This window comes from Aspergillus tanneri, assembly GCF_003426965.1.
Source record: "Aspergillus tanneri strain NIH1004 chromosome Unknown AapTan_3_pilon_pilon_pilon, whole genome shotgun sequence".
In the NCBI taxonomy this organism is placed as follows: domain Eukaryota; kingdom Fungi; phylum Ascomycota; class Eurotiomycetes; order Eurotiales; family Aspergillaceae; genus Aspergillus; species Aspergillus tanneri.
In genome coordinates, this window is record NW_022984630.1 from 1,270,912 (window position 1) to 1,283,076 (window position 12,165).

The following is a 12,165-nucleotide window of genomic DNA, read 5'->3' on the forward strand; positions in this document are numbered from 1 at the left end:
CCCTGGGGCCATACTGACGCCATTGGGAAATGTCAGTTTGTTTCAGGGACTACATCAATGGATGAATTGTGGAGAGCTAGACCATCTACGTAGACAGTGAAGATACAGGAAAATTCATAGATATCTGCTCACCATATAGATCTACTATGAATCTTCAATCTACTTCCATTCTTCCATATATATGGATTTCCGCTGTCAGCATTGGTAGCCTCCCTTATTCGGTCACCTCTAGGTAATTCTCCTCGGTCAAGCCAACCAAAATCAGGCAGACATGGCCCGCTCTTCAAGCTGAACCTAGCCATTCACCTTCCTTCTACTCTTTGGGGACTCATATTCTGTCTCAGAGGGAGGCTTTACTTGATCATCTATTTCTATACACATACGTCACTGCTGAATTACCGAAGCCACCCGCCATCATTTTCCAGCCTTTCCATCGTCGGTCATTCTCCCCGCACCAGTATGTCTGACCAAGCACTACTGCGAATCACCAGAGTAATATTTTTTTTTTCTTTCTTTCTTTTACTCTCCCTTCCTCCTTATGCTCTTCTATCTAGCCGTACGGTCTTCAACTGACGAAGGGCATTCTCTCCGGGCGGGGTATTAGGAGATCAAACAAATACAGAAAGAAACCGACCTTTGTAAGTACATTCCCACCATCTTCTAACGAAGGAGAGTTCTACCTGACACGAGCTGACTGCTGTTGGATTGAAAAGCTCTTGCTGTGAGATACGAGGATTCTGATATCCGAAAAGTCAGTGCCCTGATCTTGGGCCCTCCAGAAACGCCATATCAATTCGGTTTTTTTGAGGTTCGTTTTCTCATTTTGCAGACTCTGCTCTATATCGGGTGCTTGGTTCTATATTGACTGTGGCTGCTCGATCATAGTTTGAAGTCAAATTCGGCCAGGGTAATATGTGTCGCCTAGGAAGACTATCGCCGTCTATCATGTTCAGTACACTGATCTCTGATTTTTTGCTCCTCCAGACTATCCCGCAAACCCTCCCAAAGTCCGAGCACTTACGACCAATAGAGGACGCTGTCGATTCAATCCCAACATCTATGCCTGTGGCAAGGTTTGCCTGTGAGTTGAACACTAGCAGAACCTGACTGGAGACCGTTCATGGATTGACATTTTCCAGGTCAATTCTCGGGTATACCAGTACCATTTTACACAGTGGGGGAATGAAGCTAACAAGCGATCTTCCCGTAGCACCTGGCAAGGAGAAAAAGGAGAGCAATGGTCATCTGCCCAGGGCTTAGAGTCCGTTTTGCTGTCGATTCAGAGCCTGATGTCCAATAACCCTTACGAGAATGAACCTGGATACGACCAGAGAAAGACGAAAGAAGACGAGTCTAATATGAAATCCTATGCTGCAAAGGTAGTTCAACTATCCAACTGTTTTGCACTGGACGGACTAACGGGACTCTATGTCATCAAGATTCGCCATGAATGTCTCCGACTTGCAGTCATCGAGCCCCTAGAGTCAGCACTGGGTATCCGAACAGGCGCGAAGACATGTTCATCTAATGCAGTTGACAATGAAGAGCTTAATCTGGGCGATGACACTTCGACTAAATTTTGCGATCTCCGTAAACGACGGTTTCTATGGTACTTTGAGTCTTACATACGCACCATTAATGCAGCCGAAAAGGAAACATCGGGTAAACGCGCATTCGAGACGATGCCATTCGAAGGCCTTGGTAATGAGATGGCGGGCCATTTTAACTATCCAGACCTAAGACAACGGTTGGTTCAGGTCAGAGACAAGATCATCGACGAGACGCACAGTTGGCTGGCGGAAGGACTATACTCCAAAAAGCAGGAATTGGGAATCGCAGCCAGCCTGCAGCGGCAATACGAACAATGTGCCGAGGATTTCAGGCGCCAGAAAAACTTCACGATCAGTTTGAGCCTTGTGGGTGGGAATCCCTTCTTATGGGAGTTCACTTATTTTGGTCGCCCTATGACATATTTGGACGGTGGGATCTTCAAGTTCAAAATCTATCTAAGCTCACGATTCCCAGACGAGGAACCTCGTGTTTTCATAGAATCGCCACTCTTTCATATCCGTGTGTCTCCATTGGGTGTTCTTTGCTATATTCCTCAACGGGCTGATGAGATGCGCTTCCACATTGAAGCGATCGTTGCGGCAATGGAAGAAGAATCTCCACCCTATGACCCCCGGACTACAGTGAACCCTGAAGCCACCCAGTTGTTTTGGGGAAGTCCAGAAAATCGAAAGCAGTATCACCGAGCCCTACGACGGTCAGTTGAGAAGAGCATTGAGTAAGTGTATCACAGCGTAGGTGCGGATGATTTTACTCACCAAGGTACAGAGAATCATATTCATGAGCGATGTATGAGCTGTCGACATGATGATCTTGCAAAAATAAAATAATATAAAAAAATGCAGCTTCTATATCAGTCCTCCTGTTTCTTTTTTTGATTTTCTTTCTCTTTCGCTATACTGCCATGCTTCTATTGTTGCCTTTCCTTGGGTCATACTTATCTCCTAAAACAACGTACGTGGCCGGAGTTCTAGGCGTTAAGGAGCATCGAAGTTGCAATACAAGGGTCAATTAGGAAAGAGATGTCTACAGATCACATCTTTTATGATACAAAAAATCTTTCTCTGGTGCATGTCTTGTAGTGAGAGGTCCTGTAGTACATATGTGCTTGATTTTCTAGACAGCCCATTTCTTGGCGGGTTGGGCCGGGTTTCCTGGGCTGGGCCTAACAAGTCTAGCAATTATTCCGGCTGGATACTACCTACCTTACTACCTACCACTTTGTATCCTTGCATCCCCTCACCACCAGAATTTTCTTCCCTCTTTTCTCCCTCTTCCCCCAACAGACACCATGCCATTAATCGATCTGGGAAGCGACTCTTCTAGCGACTCTTCCAGCGGATCCTCCAGCCAAAGTAACAGTGGATCACGACAACAAGAGCAGTGGGAGGCGGCTGTGAGGGGAGCCTCGCTGCCCGACAGTTTAGCCTGTGTAACGTCTCGGTGCGCCGTTATCCGCGGCATCCGCTGTTATTATGAGTTTGCTACGAGCAATGCTGTCGAGGAGGCTTGCACTATCTACTCTAATGTCTACCCCGAGCTTGCGCGCGCACGCAATGCCCGCCTAATTATGAGTAACCAAATTCCTGAACCCCACCAACTAGAGGATCCCAACCATGTACCCTACTGCATCTGGTATCCAGACTTTGCACAGGAAGAGACTTACCGCGAAGTGGCTCGTCGGTATCCAAATCTACGCTACCAGGTGGGCAGAGCATGTGCCGCTGCTGGCTATATTAGCCTTTATCAGGAGCTGGACCTTCTTCCCGACGTGTCCATCGCGGAAGAGTCTCGGGAAAGTAGTGCAGACGGGGCCCGACAGATCTTTAATATTATTATGGCGTCTCCAACCCGGTATGCAGTGATGGATGACCTGCACCGCTCTGTGTGCCCACATACAAAGACCCCGGCGTTTTTAAATGGCGACACGGCTGTCCACTGGATGTTGGAGGCGCGATCTTACCCAAGCCATGCGCTTCCTCTCTATCCAGATATTGAGGAGGACCGTGGTATAGGCGAGGAGAAAGTGGAACTACCACATTGGCGTTATCAGTATACATACGAGGAAGCTAAATTGCTTTTTACCCCGCTGCCTCCCGACCTCCCAACCTTTAAGAAGGATCTGTTAATCCAGATGGCGGCCTACGAGGGTAATTTCGACCGATATTCCCGGCTAATGCGCCCAGGCTATATGACAATAGAGGAATTACACTGCGTGGTCCGTGGGATTTTTCACAACACCATGTTTGCGCGCTGGTGGGCTGACCAGCTTAAAGTAAATCCGGATCGCATCAGGACTCGTGCGGGTACCTCTGATACAATCTGGATGATTAACCACGCTATACTGCCCGTCGCGTGATGGTTAATGATATATCAGGCTTAAACAACGACTCAGACTATCTGCCGTACATGATTTGGTGGCCTCTTAAGCCCACAATATATACTCTTCAAAATTTAGCTGAGCAGTGCCCCAAAATGAAACATCAGATTGCCATTACATGTGTCTTTTGCGATTATGAGAGGCTATACCGTAATCTCCAGGTCACACCGCACTACCATATTTGCTGGCTGGCCGCGAAACAAAGCCCCAACCCATTCTACCTTCGTGATCTGGAGACTCGTGCGGCCGAACAGGGCTTTGATGTTACCAAGCAGACGTATTATTGGAGTGGGGAGACTTCGGAGTGGTTGCACAAAGACTTGGAGCCTACTAGCAATGCAATATACTCGCCCCTTACTCCATTCTTTATATCAGATAGCGGCCAAGCAGAAGGTACATACTTTGAGTATTCTATGAGCTCTGATATCATCGAACGCTACGTGTGGCAGCGGCCTGATCTCCTGCACAAACTGGAGGTTATATGCGAAGGGTACTGTCCGGGATCTATAGATTGGATAGAGGACGAAGAGCTTCCGGAGGACCAGGCACTTGGGGGGACAGGGACAGGGACAGGAACAGGGGATACAGCATAATTGTAAACTACCAAGGCGTGTTATATCGGCTACGTCTGCGACTCTAATTTGTGGATTATACACTGGCTGAATCATCTAAAGATATTAGTAAGGGATATAGCAATGTGAATTCTGAGCTTAGCAGGCTTAGCAAACTTCTGGGTCAGCAAATCCTCATAGCTACGTGTGTAGAAGAATCGAAGTAAATTATGGCTGAGATGCGGGGAGAAATGGAAATGGAGTATCTACAGTATACAGTAAAACATGGATATAAGCAACACTTAATATAAGAAAATCCCCAGTATTAGCAACGGGACATGGTGTCCAAATCGATTTTACTACTTGATATAAATTTGCGTCTCCGCGACCGTCCGCGCGGCGCGATCCCCTATCGGGGCACTATGCAGGGCACCCGTCACACCGATTTCGCTTATGGGTGATCCCAAGCTCAACGGTATTATAGGCTCAATGGAATTTTTTTACCACTACACTAATTTCTTCATCAATTTACTCACTACCACCATGCCTAAACACTATTCTGAGGTTGAAAATCGAATCTCTGATGCCCTGTGCACGTATTATAAGCGTGGCAAGCCTAAAATTAAAGCATTAGAACGGGAATCTAATGTTCCTTATAGCCGGCTTCTTCGACGTGTTCATGGTTATAAATCTCGCTCGACACGCCCTGCCGCCAATAAAGTCCTAGATAATGCATGTGCTGCACCAACACCTGCGATAATTAAAAGCTGTGCAAATAGACTTGTTGGTAAAAACTGGGTCTACAACTTTATTAAACGCCTTCCAGAATCCTACAAATTTGTCAAGCAAAAGCCAAAGGAGAAGAAAAGAATAGCAGCAGAGAATATTTCTACTATTTCAACCCGGTTTGATCAACTGGCGTTGCAGTTTGAATGCTATAATATTAGGCTTGGAAACATCTACAATTTTAATAAATCTAGCTTCCAGCTTGGGCTTGGGAAATCCCAGAAAAGTGTTACAAAACACAAGAATACTACAGCATATGTTGGAACTGGAGGATTAGGAGAATTACTTACAGCAATTAAGTGTATTGCTGCAGACGGTTGGATAATGCCACCATTTTTTTCTCTTCAAGGGCCAGTATTATATGGAGAATTATGTTGGAAATCAGGATGCCCAAGGCACCTTCGTGTATTCTAGTCCCGTAGCGATCTGATATATCACACGCAAGGGGCTAAGGGACACGTAGACATAAGAAAGCGTTTGTCTACGCCCTCCCTCGTAGATAGAGGAAGAACTAACCAAGCGATACTAGATCGCACGATGTTTCAATATACTATCCAGTCACCGCTATCCTAGCACCTCACAACATAGCTTCTTCCCCCGAGGTTTTCAACAAATTGTCAAGGGCTGAGCCCATAGAACCTACAAGATAGGTTATGTACAAGAAGGAATCGTTGAAGAAGGGAAGAAAGGAAGAGGAAAGTGAGCGGTAAACAAACAAGGTGGGAAGTCACGTGACATGGGTCGAGGGCCAATGGACCAAAGGGGTCAACAGGGCCAAAAGGGACAGTAGGGACAGTAGGGACAATAGGGACAGTAGGGACAATAGGGACAATAGGGACAATAGGGACAATAGGGACAATGGGGACAATAGGGACAATAGGGACAACAGGGATAATAGGGACATTGGCCCGAGAGGTCAAACGGGCTCTAGCCCTTTACACAAATTAGTATAAAAATTAGTCTCGTCTTCCAGACAATTATTATGTTGCTCCAACTGCAAATGGCTGGACAAATAATATTAATGCTTATTAATGGCTTTAATTCTTCCATGAACAGACAAAGCATCATGTCTAACGTGGATCCGACCGCCTGATCCTAATGGACAACCACCAGTCCCATCTTACAGAGGATTTTGTTTAATTTTGCCACCAGTATTATATTATTCCTTAGTATTTCCCACCAAATCTTACACATCTACTTCAGCCTCTAGATGGACACCCATTTCAGGCGTATAAGCATTATTATCAGAGGGCTAACAATGCTACTATACAATAGGGTGGCTCTGTGAAAGAAAAGTCAGATTTCCTCCGTAGTATCCATGCTATTCGGATGCAGACTTTTTAAGAGTTCTACCATACGGCATGCATTTAGAAACTGTTCTATAATGGCAATAAGACAACAGATCTACCAATCTGGGGCCAGGAAGCTCAAGAAAACACTCAAGAAGAGGCTCAACTAGGAGCTCAACCAGAAACGCCACCACCTTCAAGCTCTACAACCAACTCTCCACCAACAACAGTTACCAAGATACGTCGGAGTATTATTAAGGTACAAAAGATCTTGCTCTACTTCAAGCACAAGCTAATACAGTTAAGGAATATAGCAATTTAGTCAGGATAAATACTAATAAAATTGTTGCTCGCTTTGAGCGTATTTGGCAGGGTAGTCTCACCAATACAGAACTTGGCGTCCTGCATGAAGCAGATATTACCCGTATTCTTGCAAACCAGGATCATCTCCAGGCTAGAAAAACCCGTCGCCAGGTTCGATCATGAGGTCCTTTATCTGTTAAAGATACAAATAACCTCATCTAGGCTCGTGAAATAGAAGAGGCGGAGAAAGAAAGACAAAGGTGGAAGCGGAAGGCTAAGAATGCCGCGGATAAACTGGCAGAGGGCCACAAAAGAGGACTTAGGGTATGGAAATCGGGATGAAACACCATCCTCACAAAGTCTTTGGCGGATCTCCTCGCAAAATATATTAAATATTGAGCAACGACGAGAAGTCCTGGAAGTCCACGAGAATTGAGCTTCGATTAAAACAAAAAGATAAAGGAGCCTCAAAATAAGGAAAATAAGATAGAGCTTATAAAACAGACGGAAAAATTACGCAATAAATAATAAAATGTAATAGTTAAGGCTTTGTATAGGTTAGCTGCCGTGTAATTTAAACTCTGTAGTGTATTTGCCGGAAGCCGTAAAATAGGTCATGTGATTGAGTAGCGCGCGTCTCACCCCTAGAACGATGCCACCCCACCTGTAACCTGTGGGAGAGGTGGGAGTAGTGATCTGTGACGTGAAATACTCACTGAGTAAGCCCCTAAGTACACTCAGTAAAGAGGCGGTTTCCGAAAGGGGAAATTCTCAGTGTCTCCAGAAAATCAAGTCCATATAGATAGGCGAATTATAGATACATATGTACTTTGTAATCTGAGGACCTGCGAATTCCCTGTTGCGGTTAGTTTTGCTCTTTCCGGGCTAGAGCCCCGATACGCCGCATGGCAAGTTCCAAGCTGACTACAGGTTACGCCTACCCCCACTCCTAATCTATTTGCATACTCGCCCGGCCTAAGTTATATTTTCACCCTAATCATATTGATCCCGTGTGCTGCGCATGCAGTTGGGTCGCCCAGATAATAATGAAATTGCATGTGGGAGAAACAAGTCTAATAGTATAAATGCCTTATCAGTGATATATTGGATTGATTTTGCCACCGTCCTCAATCACATTCCCGTGGAATGTAGCTCTGCGAGGTCTGGAACCAAGTCTTCCTGCCGACAGACAACCGATTGGAGAGCAATCGTCCACTTTTCGGTCTGCTGCGCCCTGTGATACACAATTGTGGGAAGAACAATACTACAAAGAACATTTATTTGCTGAAGTGGAGCACAGAATCAACTATCGCTGTGCTTTTATACACTTCTGACTAGCACGACAAATTTACACCTCGCCTTCAGCAATTGCCGTGTACGGACAATACTTGGACGATCCCTTCAGCTGGTAGGATGGCCTCTCTGGGATAGTTAATTGAATTGTCCCATTCTCCGATAGGGATGTAATTTAAGGCGCTTAGAGGCTGTGGATAGATCACAGCACCATCCAACACTGCGGTCAGTTGGATCGCTTGTGCAGGATGATGGTAAAGTCGAATCCACTGTGTTCTGTTCTCTCAGAGTCTTGAAAAGTTGTGTCCCAAGGTTTTGTTCGCTGCCTAGACTAGCCAGTGGGTTATAAATACCCAGGTTCTCCTCCAGTTGAACGGTGCGCGGATGATGGGGTATGTCGCACCGACACCAATCTAGATATAGGCCGCACGAGTGAGGCTAGTGAATCTAGCAATTTAATATATTCCGCAGTTAAATTCTTTTCCTAGCAGATAAAAGCCCCTTTGCCGAAGAAGTATTTGTTAGGCTATTTATTAACAGTTTATATACTTCACGCAAAGGCAGAAATGTGGTTTTTTAGAATTATTCTGTATACACGCCATGTAAATAATGTACTTCTTGATGCAAAATAGATTTTAGGCCTGGTCAACCTAACTTGGGTTTGTTATTATGTTTATGCTAGCAATTGACTATCAACTTGTGAATTCTTTGGCACAGAATGTGTGTATTGGCATACATTATTATATAAATTACCTTAAGATCTTCAGCAATAGAATACTCCATTAAACAATATGACGGCAAACCAACAGCTGAAAGCAGCCAATTGACTACCATACACATTAGGCCTTGGCTCGATTATTTTTTGCGCACTAAATAAAACCCTGCAACCTCCACACTTTCTCTGCGAGACCCCGAAGCTTTTGGCCAGGGATAAGCAGATCTCTCTCCAGTTGATTATTTGGGTTTATATTGCGGCCGGTGAATTTCCTGAACGGTATCCTCAGATCTCCAGAGACATCAGTTGTATTGTTTTGTTGAGATATACTGATTGTCTCAACACAAGAAGATAAGCTAGGTGACGCTCGAGTTCTAATAGAGCACCGTCGAGGAAATAGTTCGTACTGTTTGATAATAATTTGTGGCCTACTTCGGCAGATATTTAAAGTAAAGGCCACCTGTACTGATGTGCCGCTTGTTTCTAACCATCCCCTAGCATCAAGCGCAAGTCTTCGAGATGATTCTGATAATCCAATCTCAAGGATAGTTGTTAATGGTGCATCCTTGGTAGATAGTGCCCAGCATTCATCTGCTTCTTTTTTCCAGTTCTCAATCTGTATAGTAGCACACCCGAGAGCGTCGATTTCGTTTTGTAATTGCATTGCAATAATCTCATCATAAATAAAGGAAAAAAAAGATCGTGATGCAGCATCATGTTCCCGACCAGGCATAATTTTAACAATAAGAGTCTGTGTCGCTATATTATAGGTAAGACGAGCAAATTTGCTTACTCGACAGCTATCATCACTTAATTTTAAAACTTCATAGACTGGAACATCTGAAAAAACAAGAAATTGTTCGCGGGTCTTATCATTTTCGAGTGCAGTTCGACGATCATAGAGTCTCTTCTGTAAGCCTCGGAGAGTGCTGAATGGTTGTTGTTCAATACCTTCTGTAAGCTTCTCAAATGGATGTAAAGGCAACGCTGAAGCAAGCTTCAAAGGCTCAGGCTTGGTTGCAACATCATGAGAATCACAAAAAGAATCACAAGACTGCATTATAGCGAAAGTCGATCGAAATGAAGATATGTAGTTACAATTCAATGAAAAGAGTAGTTGTTAGGAAGGAAGGTATGGGACTGGGCATGACAGAATTGATCGGGATGGAAGGCGGTCAGCTCTTGCGGTTCTCGACCACCAGCTTGCCGTTTGCAAAATACTTAGTATTCTGATGCGTCGACGACAGGTGACCCCGCCCACCGTCAACAGCTATATCGTATTGCCCAGGGCGGTATGTCCTTCCCTCCTCGCTACCTTGCTGTTTCCCCCTCATCACCAGCACCTCACATCGCACTTCTCATACCTCTTCCATCCCCCTCAGACGGCTTTTTACATGCTACATCACACCCTTTTATTCCATGTCAGATACCTTCGTGTTAAGTGGGATTATCGAAGGCGGGCCAGATGCGGAGTTTGGGGATGAGAACCGCAAGAAGCTGTTGAATGAGCTTGCTGAGCTGAGTACGCGGTATTCAGATGCCCCAAGCACAACATGGGCATTTCTTTGGGTTTGCCATATCGACAAACTTCAGGATATTATCAATGAATTGAAGCGCGGCGATCCTTCTAGCCCAAAGTATATGACTATCAGGTCTTTCTTTTCCCCGTTTCTATGGGAAAATGTTGTGTCAAAGTGTAAGTAGTCACATGCTTCAAGGCAGGTTGTACTAATAGCAAAACAGGGCTTTCTAAATCTACAACATCATTACCGTCCTCCTACAACACAACTCCATTGACTGGCAGCGAGCAAAAGGGATGCAAGCGGAATCAAGGCGGCAGTCCTTTCCAAAGTTCATCGCCCTCAGAGCGCCGATGCCCTGCCGCCCCTATTGCCGCTGTTTCCCCCACTGTCACACCCACTGGTACACCCGCTGTTGCCCCCAGCACGCCTCGCACGCCTCGCACGCCCGGAACACCAGGTTCTCAATCCAAACGAAATCGAAAACTAGCGGAAAAAGTTTGTCATCTCATTTTATATGCATTTCGCATATCTCTGATAGCTAATTTCTTTTTTTTTTTTTTGTGTGTGTGTGTGAGACAGGCCCGAGAACGAGATCACCACTGTATTTTAACAGCAACCCTATCACCCCGTATGCTAGTGGGTGCACATATTCTTCCTTTCTCTATGGCAAATCATATCACACCTAGGTCCCAGTTATGGTCTCTCCTCGCATTATTCTGGCCCGAGGAAGAGGTTAATGAATGGCTCAACGCCTTACAGGAGGAAACAGGAACTGAGTCCATTACAAATATCTTAACCATGAGGGAGGATGTGCATAGTGCATTTGACAAAGCCTTGTTTGCTCTGAAACCTGTCAGTGTATCAACTGATGGTTTGTCTATGTGCCTACAATTTTTCTGGCTAGAGCGGCGGAAGCAGCCACTAGACTTTGTCTCTCTACTCGAGAAACCTTGTTTGCCAGCAGACAAGCCTGAAGGCCAGGATGGCTTTAAGTTTTTCCACCATCGCACTAACAAGCCCATCAACTCCGGTGATTATATTGTTCTGAAAACAGACAATCCAACTGTTTATCCTCTTCCTAGTCTTCCATTGCTTAAAATGCAGTGGCATCTTAACAGAATTGCCGCAATGTGTGCTGGTGCTGAGCCTAAGGATCCCAGCGATGACGATGACAGCGACGATGATATGGCAGTTTATGACTTGCATGAGCGCAGTTTCGGTTTGGGTGAGGACAGTCAGTACTTATCTGCTACTGTACACTAACATATCTGGTAAGTGACTTAGTTACCACTCGCTTTCTTACAAGAGGCGAAATTTAAAGCTATTTAATCCGCAGAAAATTGCTTTTTTATTGAAATATAGTTAGGAAGCTGTTTAAGGCATCTAGTTCTCGTGTGCCTGATAAACAAATTGAAATGTGTGGGGTCTTTACAGAATTTGAGATCATAATACAGGCGAACTAAATTATGGCTAATGGCTTGTATATGTACGGAGTATTAAAATGTACTTAAGGATTGCATGTCCCTCAATGCAATTTTTAATTCAAATAATATCATAATTATGAAGTCAATTATACAATTTTTAGTACCCAAGTTTTCTCCTATTTGCCCAAGATAAGTGTGCCTTGGAGCTCTCTAAATCTGAAGAGATGACCACGTAATTGACTTTTAAGTAGCATCATGGTATGCAGAAGTGAATTGCAGTACTGGGAGAAGGAGCATTGGGCCGCCTGGGTGGATGACTGCTATTTCTTCTA

At 44.8% G+C, this 12,165-nt stretch overlaps 4 protein-coding genes across 4 annotated transcripts; all 4 read left to right on the forward strand.

The window, feature by feature from the left end:
• Positions 1 to 1,059: 1,059 nt before the first annotated feature.
• Positions 1,060 to 2,291, forward strand: ATNIH1004_004220 (ubiquitin-conjugating enzyme E2; the record flags this gene model as incomplete). The annotated part of the gene is made up of 3 exons (XM_033568890.1): positions 1,060 to 1,073; positions 1,140 to 1,151; positions 1,211 to 2,291. The coding sequence occupies 3 exons, from the start codon at positions 1,060 to 1,062 to the stop codon at positions 2,289 to 2,291; spliced, it is 1,107 nt and encodes a 368-aa protein (XP_033427696.1).
• Positions 2,292 to 2,860: 569 nt separating this feature from the next.
• Positions 2,861 to 3,928, forward strand: ATNIH1004_004221 (uncharacterized protein; the record flags this gene model as incomplete). Its single annotated transcript, XM_033568891.1, has 1 exon — positions 2,861 to 3,928. The coding sequence occupies one exon, from the start codon at positions 2,861 to 2,863 to the stop codon at positions 3,926 to 3,928; it is 1,068 nt and encodes a 355-aa protein (XP_033427697.1).
• Positions 3,929 to 4,044: 116 nt separating this feature from the next.
• Positions 4,045 to 4,542, forward strand: ATNIH1004_004222 (uncharacterized protein; the record flags this gene model as incomplete). The annotated part of the gene is made up of 1 exon (XM_033568892.1): positions 4,045 to 4,542. The coding sequence occupies one exon, from the start codon at positions 4,045 to 4,047 to the stop codon at positions 4,540 to 4,542; it is 498 nt and encodes a 165-aa protein (XP_033427698.1).
• A 5,763-nt stretch (positions 4,543 to 10,305) lies between these two features.
• ATNIH1004_004223 (uncharacterized protein) lies at positions 10,306 to 11,672 on the forward strand (the record flags this gene model as incomplete). The annotated part of the gene is made up of 3 exons (XM_033568893.1): positions 10,306 to 10,582; positions 10,630 to 10,904; positions 11,169 to 11,672. 3 exons carry the CDS (start codon positions 10,306 to 10,308, stop codon positions 11,670 to 11,672), a joined length of 1,056 nt encoding a protein of 351 aa, XP_033427699.1.
• Positions 11,673 to 12,165: the final 493 nt, after the last annotated feature.